General features: G+C 37.2%; 1 protein-coding gene across 1 annotated transcript in view; it reads right to left on the minus strand.

The window, feature by feature from the left end:
* Positions 1 to 14,086, minus strand: part of LOC104619493 (autophagy protein 5-like) — a gene marked incomplete at its 5' end in the record, with an annotated part of 26,798 nt that extends 12,712 nt beyond the window's left edge. The window contains one exon of the mRNA XM_010285385.1: positions 13,969 to 14,086. Coding sequence (XP_010283687.1) covers positions 13,969 to 14,086 — 118 coding nt within the window. The remainder of the gene's footprint in view (positions 1 to 13,968) is intronic.
* Between the last annotated feature and the right edge of the window lie 229 nt (positions 14,087 to 14,315).

Genomic DNA, 14,315 nt, shown 5'->3' on the forward strand with positions numbered 1-14,315 from the left:
AAAGGAGTTATGGAATACCTGAAGGGCTCTTTACACTGAACAGTAACTTTAAAAAATAAAAAAAAAAAAAATAACAGCCCCCGCAAAACAGCTACCTATTCAGAGTTAAGACTGGAAGTGAGCTTTCCTCAAAAGTGCATTTTAATTTTTCCATTCCAAAATACCAAGAGACTTAGCTGCAAAGCTGATAGATTATCATATAATCTTTATTTTTAAAGAGAGTTTGACTAGTAACTTTTTTTTCATTTTAGAGTTCAGAAAGTATTTTTCGACTTCACGGCAGAAAGTAGATCAATAAAACTTGTAACATACATACAACATTTGCAAACAGAATTTGCTAAGTTAGTACCGTTAATTAGTTAGCAATATCACTAGGAATCATTAGCTATGTGGACAAAACACTGCAGGTACAGCTCTGAAATGAGTTACAACTAAATTTGCTGCATTAGTTTGCAATTTTAAAGAAAGTTGGCTTTGCCACCACATTTCCATCTGAAGATATGGATCCCCAACATGACAAGTGGCAGAATGGCATCTATTTGTGTATCTGGTGCATACATACGGCTTCTTTGCTTACATTGCCAGTGAGTAACAGTTTACATTAAGATACTAGACTTAGTGAAGTTTCCCAAAGCGTAGACACCCACTGCATTTTGCTGTTGTAAGTGTGATGACACCACCAGGGAAAAAGGCAAGGAGCACAAGAGGCATTCAAGTCTTCAATGACTATAGCACCGCTGTGCACACGCCAGCTGCTGCATAAGATTTTGTCTTTGATGTAAGGAAAAGTTTTACATTTTTTTTCTCCAAATCGCTACAGATGCCAAATAAGATAGTACAATTTATCCACTGAATGTGAAGTTATAAAAATCTCTTATTAAAATGAGGTATTCAAGAAGCAGACAACTACTATTAACAAGTGCTGCTGTATCCTTAGAGAAGTAAATAGTGTTTATTAGTGGATTACTTTGCTTTACATTATTGATAAGGCTGCTACTTTTCTCCTAATTAATTTTTGTAGATCTTTTAGGTTTGCAGGTTGTCTTCTTTTTAGCCCTGTAAGACATTTACCTCCTGGGAAAATCAGATTATACCTATATGCATCAAAGCAGAATAGAGTAAGACTGCAAGAGAGAAGCAAGGAAGACGGGAATGATTTTACTCAGCTCTCCCTCCCCCAATATACCGTACATATACCCAATTTAAAGATGTAGATGTAGCTCATAAAAATGGACCAGAACCCATGCTCTGGACCTCAGAGCAAAGTGCCAGAGAACAGCTCATGCCTATTCAGCTAAATTATCTCCCCCTTCATATTGCTTACTGAGAATAGTCCCCAGACTATTAATCCATGAACACTGCTCAAATTTTCTGGGAGACTATTTATTGGCCTAGACCAAAATAATGTCAGAGAATTGCTAATAGTCACACAAGCACAAACAACACATGTTCTAGCCCTCTTTTGTTTACTAGTATAAACAGAAACACTGACACCACAATGTCTAAATCTGATTGTGCACTGCACTGTCCTGATTGAGAGCCCCAGGTTGCAAGTCTTCGCAGAGGTTTACTGCTGTCTCCTGAAAGCTTTGGTAGACCCACCAAAGTCTCCAGTTACACTTGCACCAATTACAGCACTAAAGGCAGCAGTGATTATACAGTGTATGAATGTTAACAGGATGATGACCCCTACTGAAAAGAAGAATTTTGAAGCATTTTCACATTTTCTATGAAACTAACCATACAAAAATATCCTGTAAGTCTATATACTTTGTGTACTTCAGCTGTTGTTGACAGGCTTGTTTCCATGAGCAAGGATATATGAAAAACTAGAAGAAAGGTTGTTTTGTTTTTTTTTCTGTGAAGTTTTTGATGGCTTAGTCATACTGGGTGACCTCTGTGATCTCCTTGGGGTGAGACAGACTTATTTAGATCAGGATTAAAAAAAAAAAATCCAATTCTTAACTCTGCTACTGACCTCAGTGTGACCAGGTGCAAGCCACATCACCCCTCTGTGCCTCTAATTTCTCCTTCCTTTTTGTCTCTCTTCACTCATCTTTTGTCTAAGTGATAAATTCTGTGGGAACACACTGCATGTCCGTACAGTGCATAAAGAACCTGAGGCCTCCTCCTAAAACACAAAAAAAATTCCTTTTAAAACTGAAAATTCACCACAACCAAAACATTTTGTCCAGATGCTTTGATTCCAACAGTTTTCCTAGAACTTGTATACATGGCAGATTACTGACATAAAACTTGCCCAATTTCTAGTAATTTTCTACTATCTTTTGTTGACTGCCTAGATTTTCAGATCTGTAGCGTTCCATCAGGGATTTGGGGGTAGGATGCTGATGCTCCCAGGAAGTGCAGCTCTGTTGCAGCCCATGAAGCAGACTGCTCTAGGACAAAAAATCCCACCTCTCTTCTGCAAAGAATTTTAGAAGTAGTGGCTTGTGATTTCCAAACAGAATAAGTTAAGTTTTGAAAAAGTTATTTTGCTCTGTGCAGGATTTTACTTTCTCCATTCCATACTACTACTGTTAGTAATAGACTTAAACTTTGTTGTGCCTGAATAAAGTCATTCGCCTTCTGACAAATTTAAAGAGAATAGTCTGGAATCTGATACTAATAAAACTTATTGGGTGGCCAACAGAACAAATTTAGCTGAAGATGAACAAATTTCCAAAGGCTTGTCCGAGAAACAGGACTATTTCCCCTATTTGTTGTACCTCTTCCTACATTCTACACTTTTGAATGTGCATGCATGTGCATGCCCAGAAACCATTTTTAAGTCACAAAGAAAAAGCACATTACTCTTGTGACATTAGGAAAGTTGCTGGATGGAAGAGCAAAGACTAGAATAGAATAGACTATCTCAGTTGGAAGGGACATATGATAATCATCTAGTCCAACTGCCTGACCAGTTCAGGGCTGACCAAAAGTTTGTTATTAAGGGCATTGTCCAAATGCCTCTTAAACACTGACAGGCTTGGGGCATCGACTACCTCTCCAGGAAGCCTGTTCCTATGTTTGACCACCCTTTCGGTAAAGAAAGGCTTCCTCTGTAAAGGAATGTCCAGACTAAACCTCCCCTTTGTGCAGCTTTGAACCATTCCCATATATCCTATCAACTGGGTAACAGGGAGATGAGCTCAGTACCTCCCTCTGCACTTCCCCTCCTCAGGAAGCTGTAGAGAGCAATGAGTTGCCCCTCAGCCTTCTTTTCTACAAAGTAGATAAGCCCAAAATCTTTAACTGCTCCTCAGAGGACATTCCTTCCAGACATGTCACCAGCTTTGTTGCCCTCCTCTGGATTCGCATTTGAATACCTTAACATCCTTCCCAAATCGTGGGCCGCAGAACTGCACACAGCACTCAAGGTGAGGCTGCACCAACGCTGAATACAGCGCGATGATCACCTCTTTCGACCGGCGGGTTACGCTGTGCTTGATGCACTGCAGGATGTGGGTTGCTCTCTTGGCTGCCAGGGCACACTGCTGACTCCTACTGAGCCTGCTGCCGACCAGCACCCCAGATCCCTTTCTGCAGGGCTGCTCTCCAGCCACTCCTCTCCCAATTTATACTTCTGCCTGGTGTTAGTCCATCCTAGGTGCAGAGTCCGGCACTTGGACTCGTTAAATTTCATCCCATTTGCCTCTAGAAAACGGAGAGAGGGCTCACAAGCTACCAAACCAATAATCATTGTATAGTCAATTGAGGTAAAGTTGGAGCAATCCTTAAAACCAAGTTATGCTTGCTGTTTCCTGAGAAATTCTATGCAGAAAGACGACAACCAGCCCTTGATACTCACCATGTTTTTTCTTTTCTTTTGAGAGCAAGCAGGCCAGAACATTCTGCATACACAGAAGACCTCTCTGATTATGCAAAGATCTCATTTAGAAACGAAGATGGCTAACAAGAAGCCATATAAACAGCACAGCTTCCATACTATTAACACTCAGATTATTTGCACCTTTCTGTGTAGTCCTGACAAATTAATTCTATATTAATTAATGTTGTAGTCATGACTTATTAGATTTATGACATATTTCTATAGTCTCAAGACAACCTCTGGACTTCCACCCCTTTTGATAAAAAGAATCACTAAATCTAAAGGCATGCAATTTTAACACAGAATAATAAAAAAAAAAATTTCCACTTCAGCTTGAAAAAAAGTAACTGGGGCAGGCAGGGGGGTGTGTGTGTAAAAAAACCCCAAAAAACAAAAAACCAAAAAAACCCACAAAACAAGAAAATAAAATCAAAAAGTCAGAAGCCAAACAGATGAAATTCAGATGCACAAGGATAATCCAAGCAGATGGCCTGGTTACAAAAAGATAACAGGCACAAATAATGACTCACACCAGAAAGGAGATGTACATGATGACCTCCTCTAACATGGAGAGCACCATCGAGTCAAGGACGCAAGGAGGGTGGAATAGCTTAAGGAGCGGTCTGAAGTTCAGTTCATACTTGCAAGATGACTCTCACAGTAGAGGAGACAGTGGATTAGAATTCGTATCACTGGTGAACTTTTAATCATCTTTTAGTATGCCTGCATGCTACATGACCTCTAACCCTTCACAATACTGTCATATCCATGTGGGATGGAAGTGTGGCTAATAAACTGCCTAAAACTGTCCAGGGCTAGTTATATTTCTAAATTTAGGTGGCCTGGAAAAGTATTTCAACACTGTACCTCCATAGCACTGAAAAGCAGAGACCATCCTGCAGAGAACACAAGCAGACTTACTAGCTAGACATGGGGAGCAAAAGCTTCCTAAGTTTGCTCACCACCAGAGCAGCAAGGACTAGGATGGTGCTGTGCTGCTCCTCTCCTTGCTGCGCAGCTCCCACAGTAAACCCCAGGTCCAGCTAATTCTTCCCTCAGACAGAGCAAGCCCAGTTACATTTCATGTCAATCCAAAGACATTCACACTGCATACGTTTACCTCCTTCTACTGCACTACTTGTCACTTGCATCAAAATTAGGAGCCTACACGGCAAACCTAATCTAAATTCAATTTTCTGTTTGACTAATTTACTGGAAATCTATGCTTAGAAAACTGAGGGAGAACAAAAACAATATGTAGCCTCTCATACAATATACATTAAAAAAAGCTGAGAGTTAATTGAAAACAGTTGATCCCTAATTTTACAAAATCACTCAGTACAGCAAGTCTTAAGAGAAAAATCCTGGAAGTCTTTTTGATCCTTGTTTTATTTCTGAAAGAACTAATGACACTGCTGTAGAAAGAGGTCAGTTCACACAGCTTTTCTGAATGAACAACAATGCTGTGAAAACTGGGATTGATTGATAGCCTACTGTTTGCGTCATTATGTCCAAATGTTTACCATTTGAGTCTTCAAGGAAGCATGAGACAAAAATCAAAACAAGTTTTATGAAGACTTCAACAACACTGGCAAATTAAAATTGTATCCAGAATTGTTTAGACATGATAGCAGAGGAAGAAAACTCTTTCCTTCTGCATTATACAATTTTTATCTTTACATTATGCACAATGTCTTAAATTTCTGGTGTGGAAGAGGAAAGAAGTCTTTCCCTCCCCCAGAACAACTCTGTTTTCTATCATTTTAACCCTTTGCCTCTTCAAAGCATTCTGTTGAACTCAACACTGTTTCCTCTTGCTGTTGTTGCTCTGTAGTTATGTAAGATCATACTGTGTTCATCCCCTTCTCCTAATGAGTCACCATTTCCAAATGAACTGTTTACAATATAAGGATGTTCTTTTACAGGAACCTCATAAATGTCTACTAAACATTTTTTTTTTTTTTAAATTGCTGTGAATTACTCTTTTTTTTTTTAATTTGATAAACACTGAAGTTCAGAACTGATACCACTACTTCTGGAAAAAAAAGCCCCTTAATTTGCAACAGGAACACGTATCATCAGATCCATAAAATCGTGGGGAAACGCAGCATGACCTCTCTAGCAGCAACAGATAGATAACATTTTTATTTATCTGTCATAAATGACATCGTTGCTGTAAGCAGGTAGCCTAATCTACCTAATCTCAGTAAGACAGAGTTTATTAGACAGTAGGGAAAAATAGCCATGGTGCTATCTCCTTCAGGCACAGATAATTAATTTTGCTGTTCAGCAGTTTTGGAGAGAATACCTGTAAGTCAGCTATGTCCCCTTATGCTGTATTTGCAGGCAACATGGTCTTAACATCTCCTCTTCCTTACCTGCACAGCAGCTATAAGCAAGCAGTCTAAGAGACCACAGGCAGTATCAGGCTTCATCTTAGCCTGTTCCTCCAATAATACACTAAATCTTCTCACAAATAGTAATAACTCTCAAGTTATTTAAAAGACCGACTAATTTTCTGGAACTGGAACTACTGCTGACAATTCCACTTTACCACACAAGAATTGTCCAATTAAAGGATCAACTTTTGTCTATGCAAGTGGCATCCACAAGCGTAAGAAAAAAGATTAGACAACAAATTTACAGGCTATAGCATGAATAATCAGAATAATCCGATTCTAATGCTGGAGTCCTCATGAATAGTGTTTCATATTAAAATAAAAGAGACATCTGTCATGAGCTTAGATTCAGAACTACATGATGCACTGTCTATGCAAAGTAAAACTAGGACTTTGGACTGTTGGCTGTAAAGGAATATAAAATGGCAAATGAAAAAGGGGACGCTGGATAATTTTATTCTGGACTTCCCTGAGTAACCAGGACACTAGTCTTCTTGGAGGACATCTGAAAACCAAGAGATCTAAACTGGGAAATGGAAGAATATTGATACACAGTCCATAGGTATCGAAATATTTTAGATTTTCATATATCTAATGGTACAAAAAATTGCTGGAAAACTCAAGAAAACTGAAGTAGAAGTATAGATAAAAGAACACCATAGGACAAAAGGATGAAAAGCAAGAAGAAAGAACTAAAGCAGAAGCAATAATGACTAACAACTTCCCTGAAGATCTAGATCTATTTCTATCAGGAAATCAGCTAAGGTTTGAAAAACTACAAAAATAGTTATACAAAGTATGATGAGCTTAGTCAAATAGGTAGAAGAGCCAATTTAAAGGATGCAAAAGCAGGTATTAAAAGAGTTACAAAGGACAGCAAAAGTTATGTATGACTAGAATAGAAGTACTGACGGAACATGATGCAGGAAAAAGAAAGGAAATAGCCATAGAGCCATTGACATAACAAGAAAATAAGATGGGTCAACAGAAGTTGAAAAAAAACCTGAAAAATAAGTGCCACTCTTCCATGATGCTGGGATCAGGATCAGAAATAATTAAACATTGTCCAAAACCCAAATGACCAGCTTGCCTCATTTTTGAGTATGAGCAGCTAGGGAGAAACAAATGGAAAAACAAAACCAAGTACACTCCCCTCAACAGGATATGATCACAACTGAGAACAACACATAGTTTACTATGCTCAAATTGCAGAACTTGCAAAGTTTTACTTTAAAAGACTGAAAACTGAAGTGAAATTGCACATCTTCTAGTAAGGATTCCAAATAACTCAAGGTCAGGTCTGTGAATAGCAAGCTAAGTATTATCTATATAACCACTGAACTCCCAAGTTCAATTTCAATTGTATGCAGTCTTTAGACAATTTTAAGTAAACAATAATTATGGAAATATAGTAAATAAAAAATGTACTAATACAGAGCATAGGTTTACCCATGGTAAAATTTCAAACTCAGGTGTCTTTCATTTATGAACTGTTGTGTAACTGATAAATTACAATTTATTATTGCAATAACTAAAAAGCAAATAATAACATGCCTTAAAGAGAGATTATAGTAGGCTGCAATACAGGGGACATGATTACTGCATTAGTTTGTGTTTGAGAATGTTAATTTTAGTCTTTATTAAACATGACAAGTAGGACTTCACTGTTTCCCAAACTCCATATAAACACAGGGAGATCAGAACAAAGAAAAAAAAATTGAAACAAATTAAATGCATCAATATTAAATGCAAGGTGATGCACTTTCTGTGATGACTTGGTCTTACTATTTCTGTTGCCACATAACCACAACTGCTGCCTGTGAAGCGGCTAAATAGGCACCAAGGAAAAACTACTCTGCTAATGAGAAAGTATCTGATTTAACACATTTGCTGTCTAAATACTCATTTAGACAGAAAATTAGAGAGGATTATATTAGATCAGTTCTAGCCTAGTTTACTGGAAGAAACCACTGTACAGTATTGCAGTAGGAGTACTGTAAGGTGAAAAAAGAGCATCTTCTCTGAAGGTTCTCTCAACATTGTATTTTTCTTGAAGATGTTTGCTACTAATGAAGGTAGCCATTCTCCTTGTTGTTCTAGAAAACAGAGTATCCTTTACAGTCAAGATAATTAATGTAATTGCCAAAAGTTTTAAGAACTACACTGGCTTCTTAGTGCTTATTCTAATTCATTCTGATTATTACTAGTAACATATAAATTGCTTGATAATGCGTTTTGCAAACTGCTATGCTCTCTGTGACAACTCCACTGCGGTGATTAAGGACAAAAAAAAAAAAAAAAAAGTCAACCTCTTGCAGTCTGAAGAGTTAAAGAATAGACTCTAAGTAGAAGAAACTCTTTCCTTTGTTCTAACAATGTCCATGACAAAAAGCCTTTAACTTTTATCCATAATTTTTCCTCTGACGAACAGTTTAAGGAGATGAAACTATTTAGCAATCCAGAAAGGCAAGCACTGCATTAAGCAGGATAATATATACATAACTGAATAAAGAACCAGTTTGAGAAGACACAGGGAAGTATGGGTTGGGATAATAAATGCTCAAGTTTTTATTTTTTAGAGCACTTCAACAGACAATAAAAAACTTATATTAGCTTATTAAATGGTTTATTCAAGTAAAATGCAGTATCTAAACAGTTACCCACAGTCTGTAACAGTCCAAAGTAATACTGACGCAGTATTTTACAAAGACCATTTTCGCTATCAGTGTTTTAATGTCACTCTTCAACCTGTTCTACTTCTGACAGCATTCTCTAAGTTGTGTTTTCAACAGTTGGTAATCGATGTATATATTCCAGCCACATATATATAAATATATTTTTTCATTGAAATATTTTTTCTCAGCACAGTTAAAAGAGAGACTTAATTATATCCATGTTTCCTAAAGCAAAGGCATATAGACACTGTGGGTGGCTCTTGAAACCCTTCCCTCCCTCTTCTTGTGGTGGTCCCTAAGTATCTGGCAGCAGGAACAGCTCACATATATGGCTACAAATGCTGAGTCTGAAAATCATATATTCTCTGTGTTCCCACGGCACAAAGCTCAGTTACGGATGTCACCATAGACAAGCAATCACCACAATTACCATGCAGCTTCCAGTTGAAAAGTCATTGGAAGAGAGAAAACCATAGAGGAAAAAGGGAAAAAAAAAGTTCAACAGCTGGAGAAAAACAGAAATAAATAGAAGCTCATATTGATTGTGTTGCACTGACAAAAAGATGCAGCTAATGTCACCGATGCATTAATTCACTAAAGAGGAGGGTTAAAAAAAAACAGTCTTGGAAAAATATCTAAATTACTTTTCAAAAACAAGAGTGAAAAAGGCTGAAAACAACTTGCTTCACCAATATCTATTATGCCTTTAAACAAATCTTTGATGAGACATTACTTTTTTTTTCCTTTGTTCAGAAAAAACAAGTAGATCTAAACTTTGATAACACTGAATAAAGTCTGAAAATCCAGAGGAAAAGATTTTGCCATCATTTTCTAAGACGCCTTTGATAATGTATTATATTTTCTTACAACATGATTTTAATACCTTGACTGGAATAAATATAAATGATAGATTAAGACAAAACATATAAGTTTACAAGAACAAAATTTAGAATATACTAAAAAAGTTCCAAGAGGACAATTTTTAATATAATGAAATTCAAACAGTCTTGACCACAAGCTGTTTTGCCTCCAGAAACTGTTTCATCAAGATTTTCCTGTGGAAAGAGACTATATTATCATCATTTTATAGATCACACAGAAGTCAAAGAGACATTATTGCCAGAAGTATCCATTTTTTTGGAGGGTGGGAGAGAAGAAGAGTAATGAGAGGCCTAGAACTTGACTTCAGACAGTGCCAGGTGTTTGCACACTCAAAGCCCCAGAGTTCTCACTCATTCTAAGTACAAGCAAGCAGGCTGTTCAAATGAATGCTCACATTGATCACTGGATTTTTCTGGTGCTCCTCTCTGTAACATGGGTGGTTTTGTACCACTCAGCTTGCCTAGTATCACACATGAATGAACTCCCTATGGGAGAAAGAACTGAACTGAGTTCCCAAAGGCAGTATTCAGCTGCCTAAATTATAACATTTCCTGAAGTACATTCACTCCCCATCCATCATTTCAACAATCAGGACAATGATTTTTCACTACACAGCCCTGACACTAAACCATGCCCAGCCTGTGCAGGAAGACAAAAGTCTCACAGAAAACAAAGGGAGATGAGAGGTAGAGAGTGATTATAAGCTGTATAATGATCAGTGTGCACATGTATGGACATTAAGATCGTACAGGCAGTCTACAACTCTGACACCTCCTAAATTTCAAGTATTCAACTTCAAATGGATACAACTACTTTAGAAGAAAAACATTTATGCAGTTTCCCAGGTTTCCAAAAAATGCTTGCAAATTAAAATTCTCATATGCCCATAAAATAGTTAGAAACACTCAGCTCTACAATCTTCTTCACATTTTGAACTGATGGAGCATCTATTGACAGTGGAAGCTTGTTAAATTCTCAGTGAATCAGCATCAGAGAGAAAATGAGTTGACTGAGTGGGTTTCACGGAGACTTCAGTAGCACAGATGTGCCAAGGTTCTGTAGTCTCAGGAATCTAGTCCACTTGCTGGAAAAGGGAGAAGTATGTCCTCATTATGGCTGCTAACATTGCTAATATAGGCAAAACTCAAAAGTGGCACTATGCAGTCTGGTGAGTTAGTGGGGTTTTTTTAATCACGCAAAGCTGTATTAGAGCATGAACACTTAATACGGTACAAATTACATTTGAACAGTGAATGAGATGAGTGGACTAAGCCAAGCAAGAGAATAATCAAAGTTCACTTATTGGCTAAGTTGAATCATCAGCGAGCAGAGTATGATGAACTAAAGCAGTCAAGTCTAAACCAGTGCTGCCCTTCACACGTCCTAAGTGCACTGACCTTACCTGTGCATGTTCCTCAGCAGTAAGAATCACTGCTGTCATGGGCATCTATCTTTTCAGGTCATTTTCCATAAGTCTGATCCTTTCTCTCTCATCCTTCCATTTTTCCCTAGCTCTGCTTCTTCCTGATCTATCTCCTAGGTCTTTTTTTCTTTCTATGTTGCCATGCTTAATTTTCTGCTCTGTATTCCTGTCTGGAGTGCAGTCTACTTGTACAGCAAACCCTGAATAAATTTTCCCCAGTCCCTTACCTGACTATCTCCAGCTCCACCTGACCACCTATTCACCTGCATCTTCTCGTTCTGCTAGTGCAAATTGCCCTTCTTTTCAACTTCTGATTCAATTTGGTTCTCCAAACGGGTCTCTAGACCATCCAAACCACTTCACCAGCAAGACTTCCACTCCCATTCTTTCACAGATGCCTTGTACAATCTCAGTGTATGATCCACATGCAATATGCTTCTTTTTCTCCCTGTCCTTCTACCATCTCCTATCCCACTGACTCTGTCCAGGTGTTCATAGTTATTATGTCAGTTTCTGGCTTTTGCCCCAATCTCTTTCATCCTGCCACACTGTTTATAGTCGCTCTCCCCATCACAGTTAATGACTCCCAGATCTGTCATTTTCTTCCAAATTACTTGTTCAGTCAGTCTGCCTCCCCCTTCACTGGCTCTACGTATCGGTCTACCCCCACATCTCTCAAGAGTTCACATTATTTTCTGCATTTAGCTTAAACAGCTTTCCTTCTGTTAACGACCAGAAGAGGAGAACATTCAGAATATAAGAGGAGCAACTGAACAACACAACATTACAAAGCTGCATTCCAGGAGAAATTCAGCTGAATCCTAAATGGCTCACACCCATGTAAAGGATCAAATTTATTAAACTCTAAGTTTGCAAGTTGCTCAGTAGAATCTTAAGGATCAAAACTAGGCCAAATTTAAGCAGATTTATACAGGAATAGACAAGTATATTGCAATAAAAGGAAACTCTTCTGCCAAATTTCAAATTGCTCCTCCTAAAGGTACAGATAGTACCTATTTTAGTTTCTTTTGTTCCGAGTAATCAACATTTTTTTGCCCCCCATTGAGTAAACAGTATAGGGTGGGTTTTTTTTAGCCTTTAACAAAAATGAAGCAAGCAGTTAGCATAACACATGTCTATTCTATTATTAAAGGTTGCTGCATTTGTTGACATTTGAAAAGAAGGCCTACTAATGGGAAGCATCAGCTCACTGGTACTCGGATAAAATTACATTCCATTCACGCTTTTAGTAAAAGGCAGTAACTAGTACATTCCACATCTGCAGCTTTAGCAAATTCAGATAAAAATTATCATCCATTATATCCTGGAATAACTTTTGCATAGATGCTTTCTGAGTTTATTTCATTTAATTTGTGCTCTTGACTGCCTTCCAAGTCAAAATGCATCCTTATTCTTACTCTTTTTCTTAAATTAACTTTGTACCTTTTCGCTAGTGTCTTTAGGATCCTCACACTTAAGTACTTAAAGATGGTTAAATTTGCTTGTGCTAACATTCAAGTGTCTATTTGTATCTTGCTTTATCTTTTGGACAGTTAGTTGAAAGCATTACCTCAAATTATGCTCTAAAATTTATAGTAGCTTTAGGAAAAATGGACACATGGCTAGCAACATTCCATATTTTTCTTACCTTTTGTTATTTTTGGAAATTGTTTCCATGTGTTAACAAGTATTAAACAGGGGAAGAAAAAACAACTTTGAGATTTCAGTCAATTTCTATGATCACCACACTTAAAAAAAACCCCATGATGACTGTTTGACTTTGAATTACATGACTTCTGTGTAAAACATCTTATAGATTTTTACACTGATTTCAAATTTAGTGCTTTACTGTCTAAAGGTGCTGATAGTACATCAGTAAACTCTGTGCCAAGATCTCCTCTAGAATATCAGACATTTCTCAAAACAAATTGTGATGTATTGACTAAAAAAAAGTTACCCATTTAAGAGTACTGGTAAAACAACAGCAAGAACCAGGTGAAAAACATTTCACATTAAACAGTTTTGATCTTAATTTGCAGGGTACATAACTTTTACATTTGTCCCACCTAAAAAGTGTATCAGAGTTCCAAGGCTAAAATAATATCCATAAATGCTTTCTGAATTTTTCTGAGTAAGTGCTGATCAACAAATGCTATTGTATGAAACGATATAATGCTACATGAACTATTAATTGGTATCTTGCCACACAATACTACTTAGCAACCATACATAAACTATTACATACTTATAACAATCTCTTTCTTTTCTGGTACATTTTTAAAGGTTGGGCTTCAACAGGGAAAAAAGTATTCTGAAAACATCCTCAATTTCTATAAATTTTGGAGTTTTACATATGAAAAGTTTATGAAATATAAAAACTAAAGGTAACTTAAAATAAAACTTTTGTTGACATTGCTTTAAGAATATTTTTTTAAAATGCAGAAAATAACATGCAAATGTTTTTATTAAGAACAGTGTGATGGCAAAGGAGTACACAAATTTTAAAATAAAACTTCCAGAGACTGATTTTTCAGAAGTGCCTAAGGACTCAATCTTACCACCTCCAAACATTGCAGGTGATGTATAATGAGCACACTAAAGGGCCAAGGAGGAGTGAAATCTGAAACTCTGGTACTGAGACATAGTTCTACCTCCAAAATCCCCATATTAAAAAAAAACCAAAACAGAACAAAAACTCCACCAAATAAATAAATTAAAAAAAATTATCTTATTGGACAAAAGTAATTTCTACAGTACCTTCAGGGGTGATAGCACTAGGACACACATCTTTTAGTAGATCTCCCAAAGTATGCAACTGTCCTCCTGAAGCAATTGGTCGAAATAGCTTCTGTATAAAAGGTCTCTCTGTTGTTGCCTGTTTTAATAACAAAATTAGCAAAAACAACAATTTAAGGACCACGAAATATGTAGAAATACTACCTGAGACAGGCAGAAGATAGCACAGAACAAGAGGTTGCAGGAGGAGAAACTATCTGGCCTGTTTCGTTCCCTCCCCTTGCATTCTATTCATATGAAATGCAGGGGAGTTTTTGTTTGTTTTCAATTGAAAGTAAGTTGACACTCCAGAAAACTGTAAAGATAAT

This window comes from Phaethon lepturus, unplaced genomic scaffold (assembly GCF_000687285.1).
Source record: "Phaethon lepturus isolate BGI_N335 unplaced genomic scaffold, ASM68728v1 scaffold11194, whole genome shotgun sequence".
Lineage (NCBI taxonomy): Eukaryota > Metazoa > Chordata > Aves > Phaethontiformes > Phaethontidae > Phaethon > Phaethon lepturus.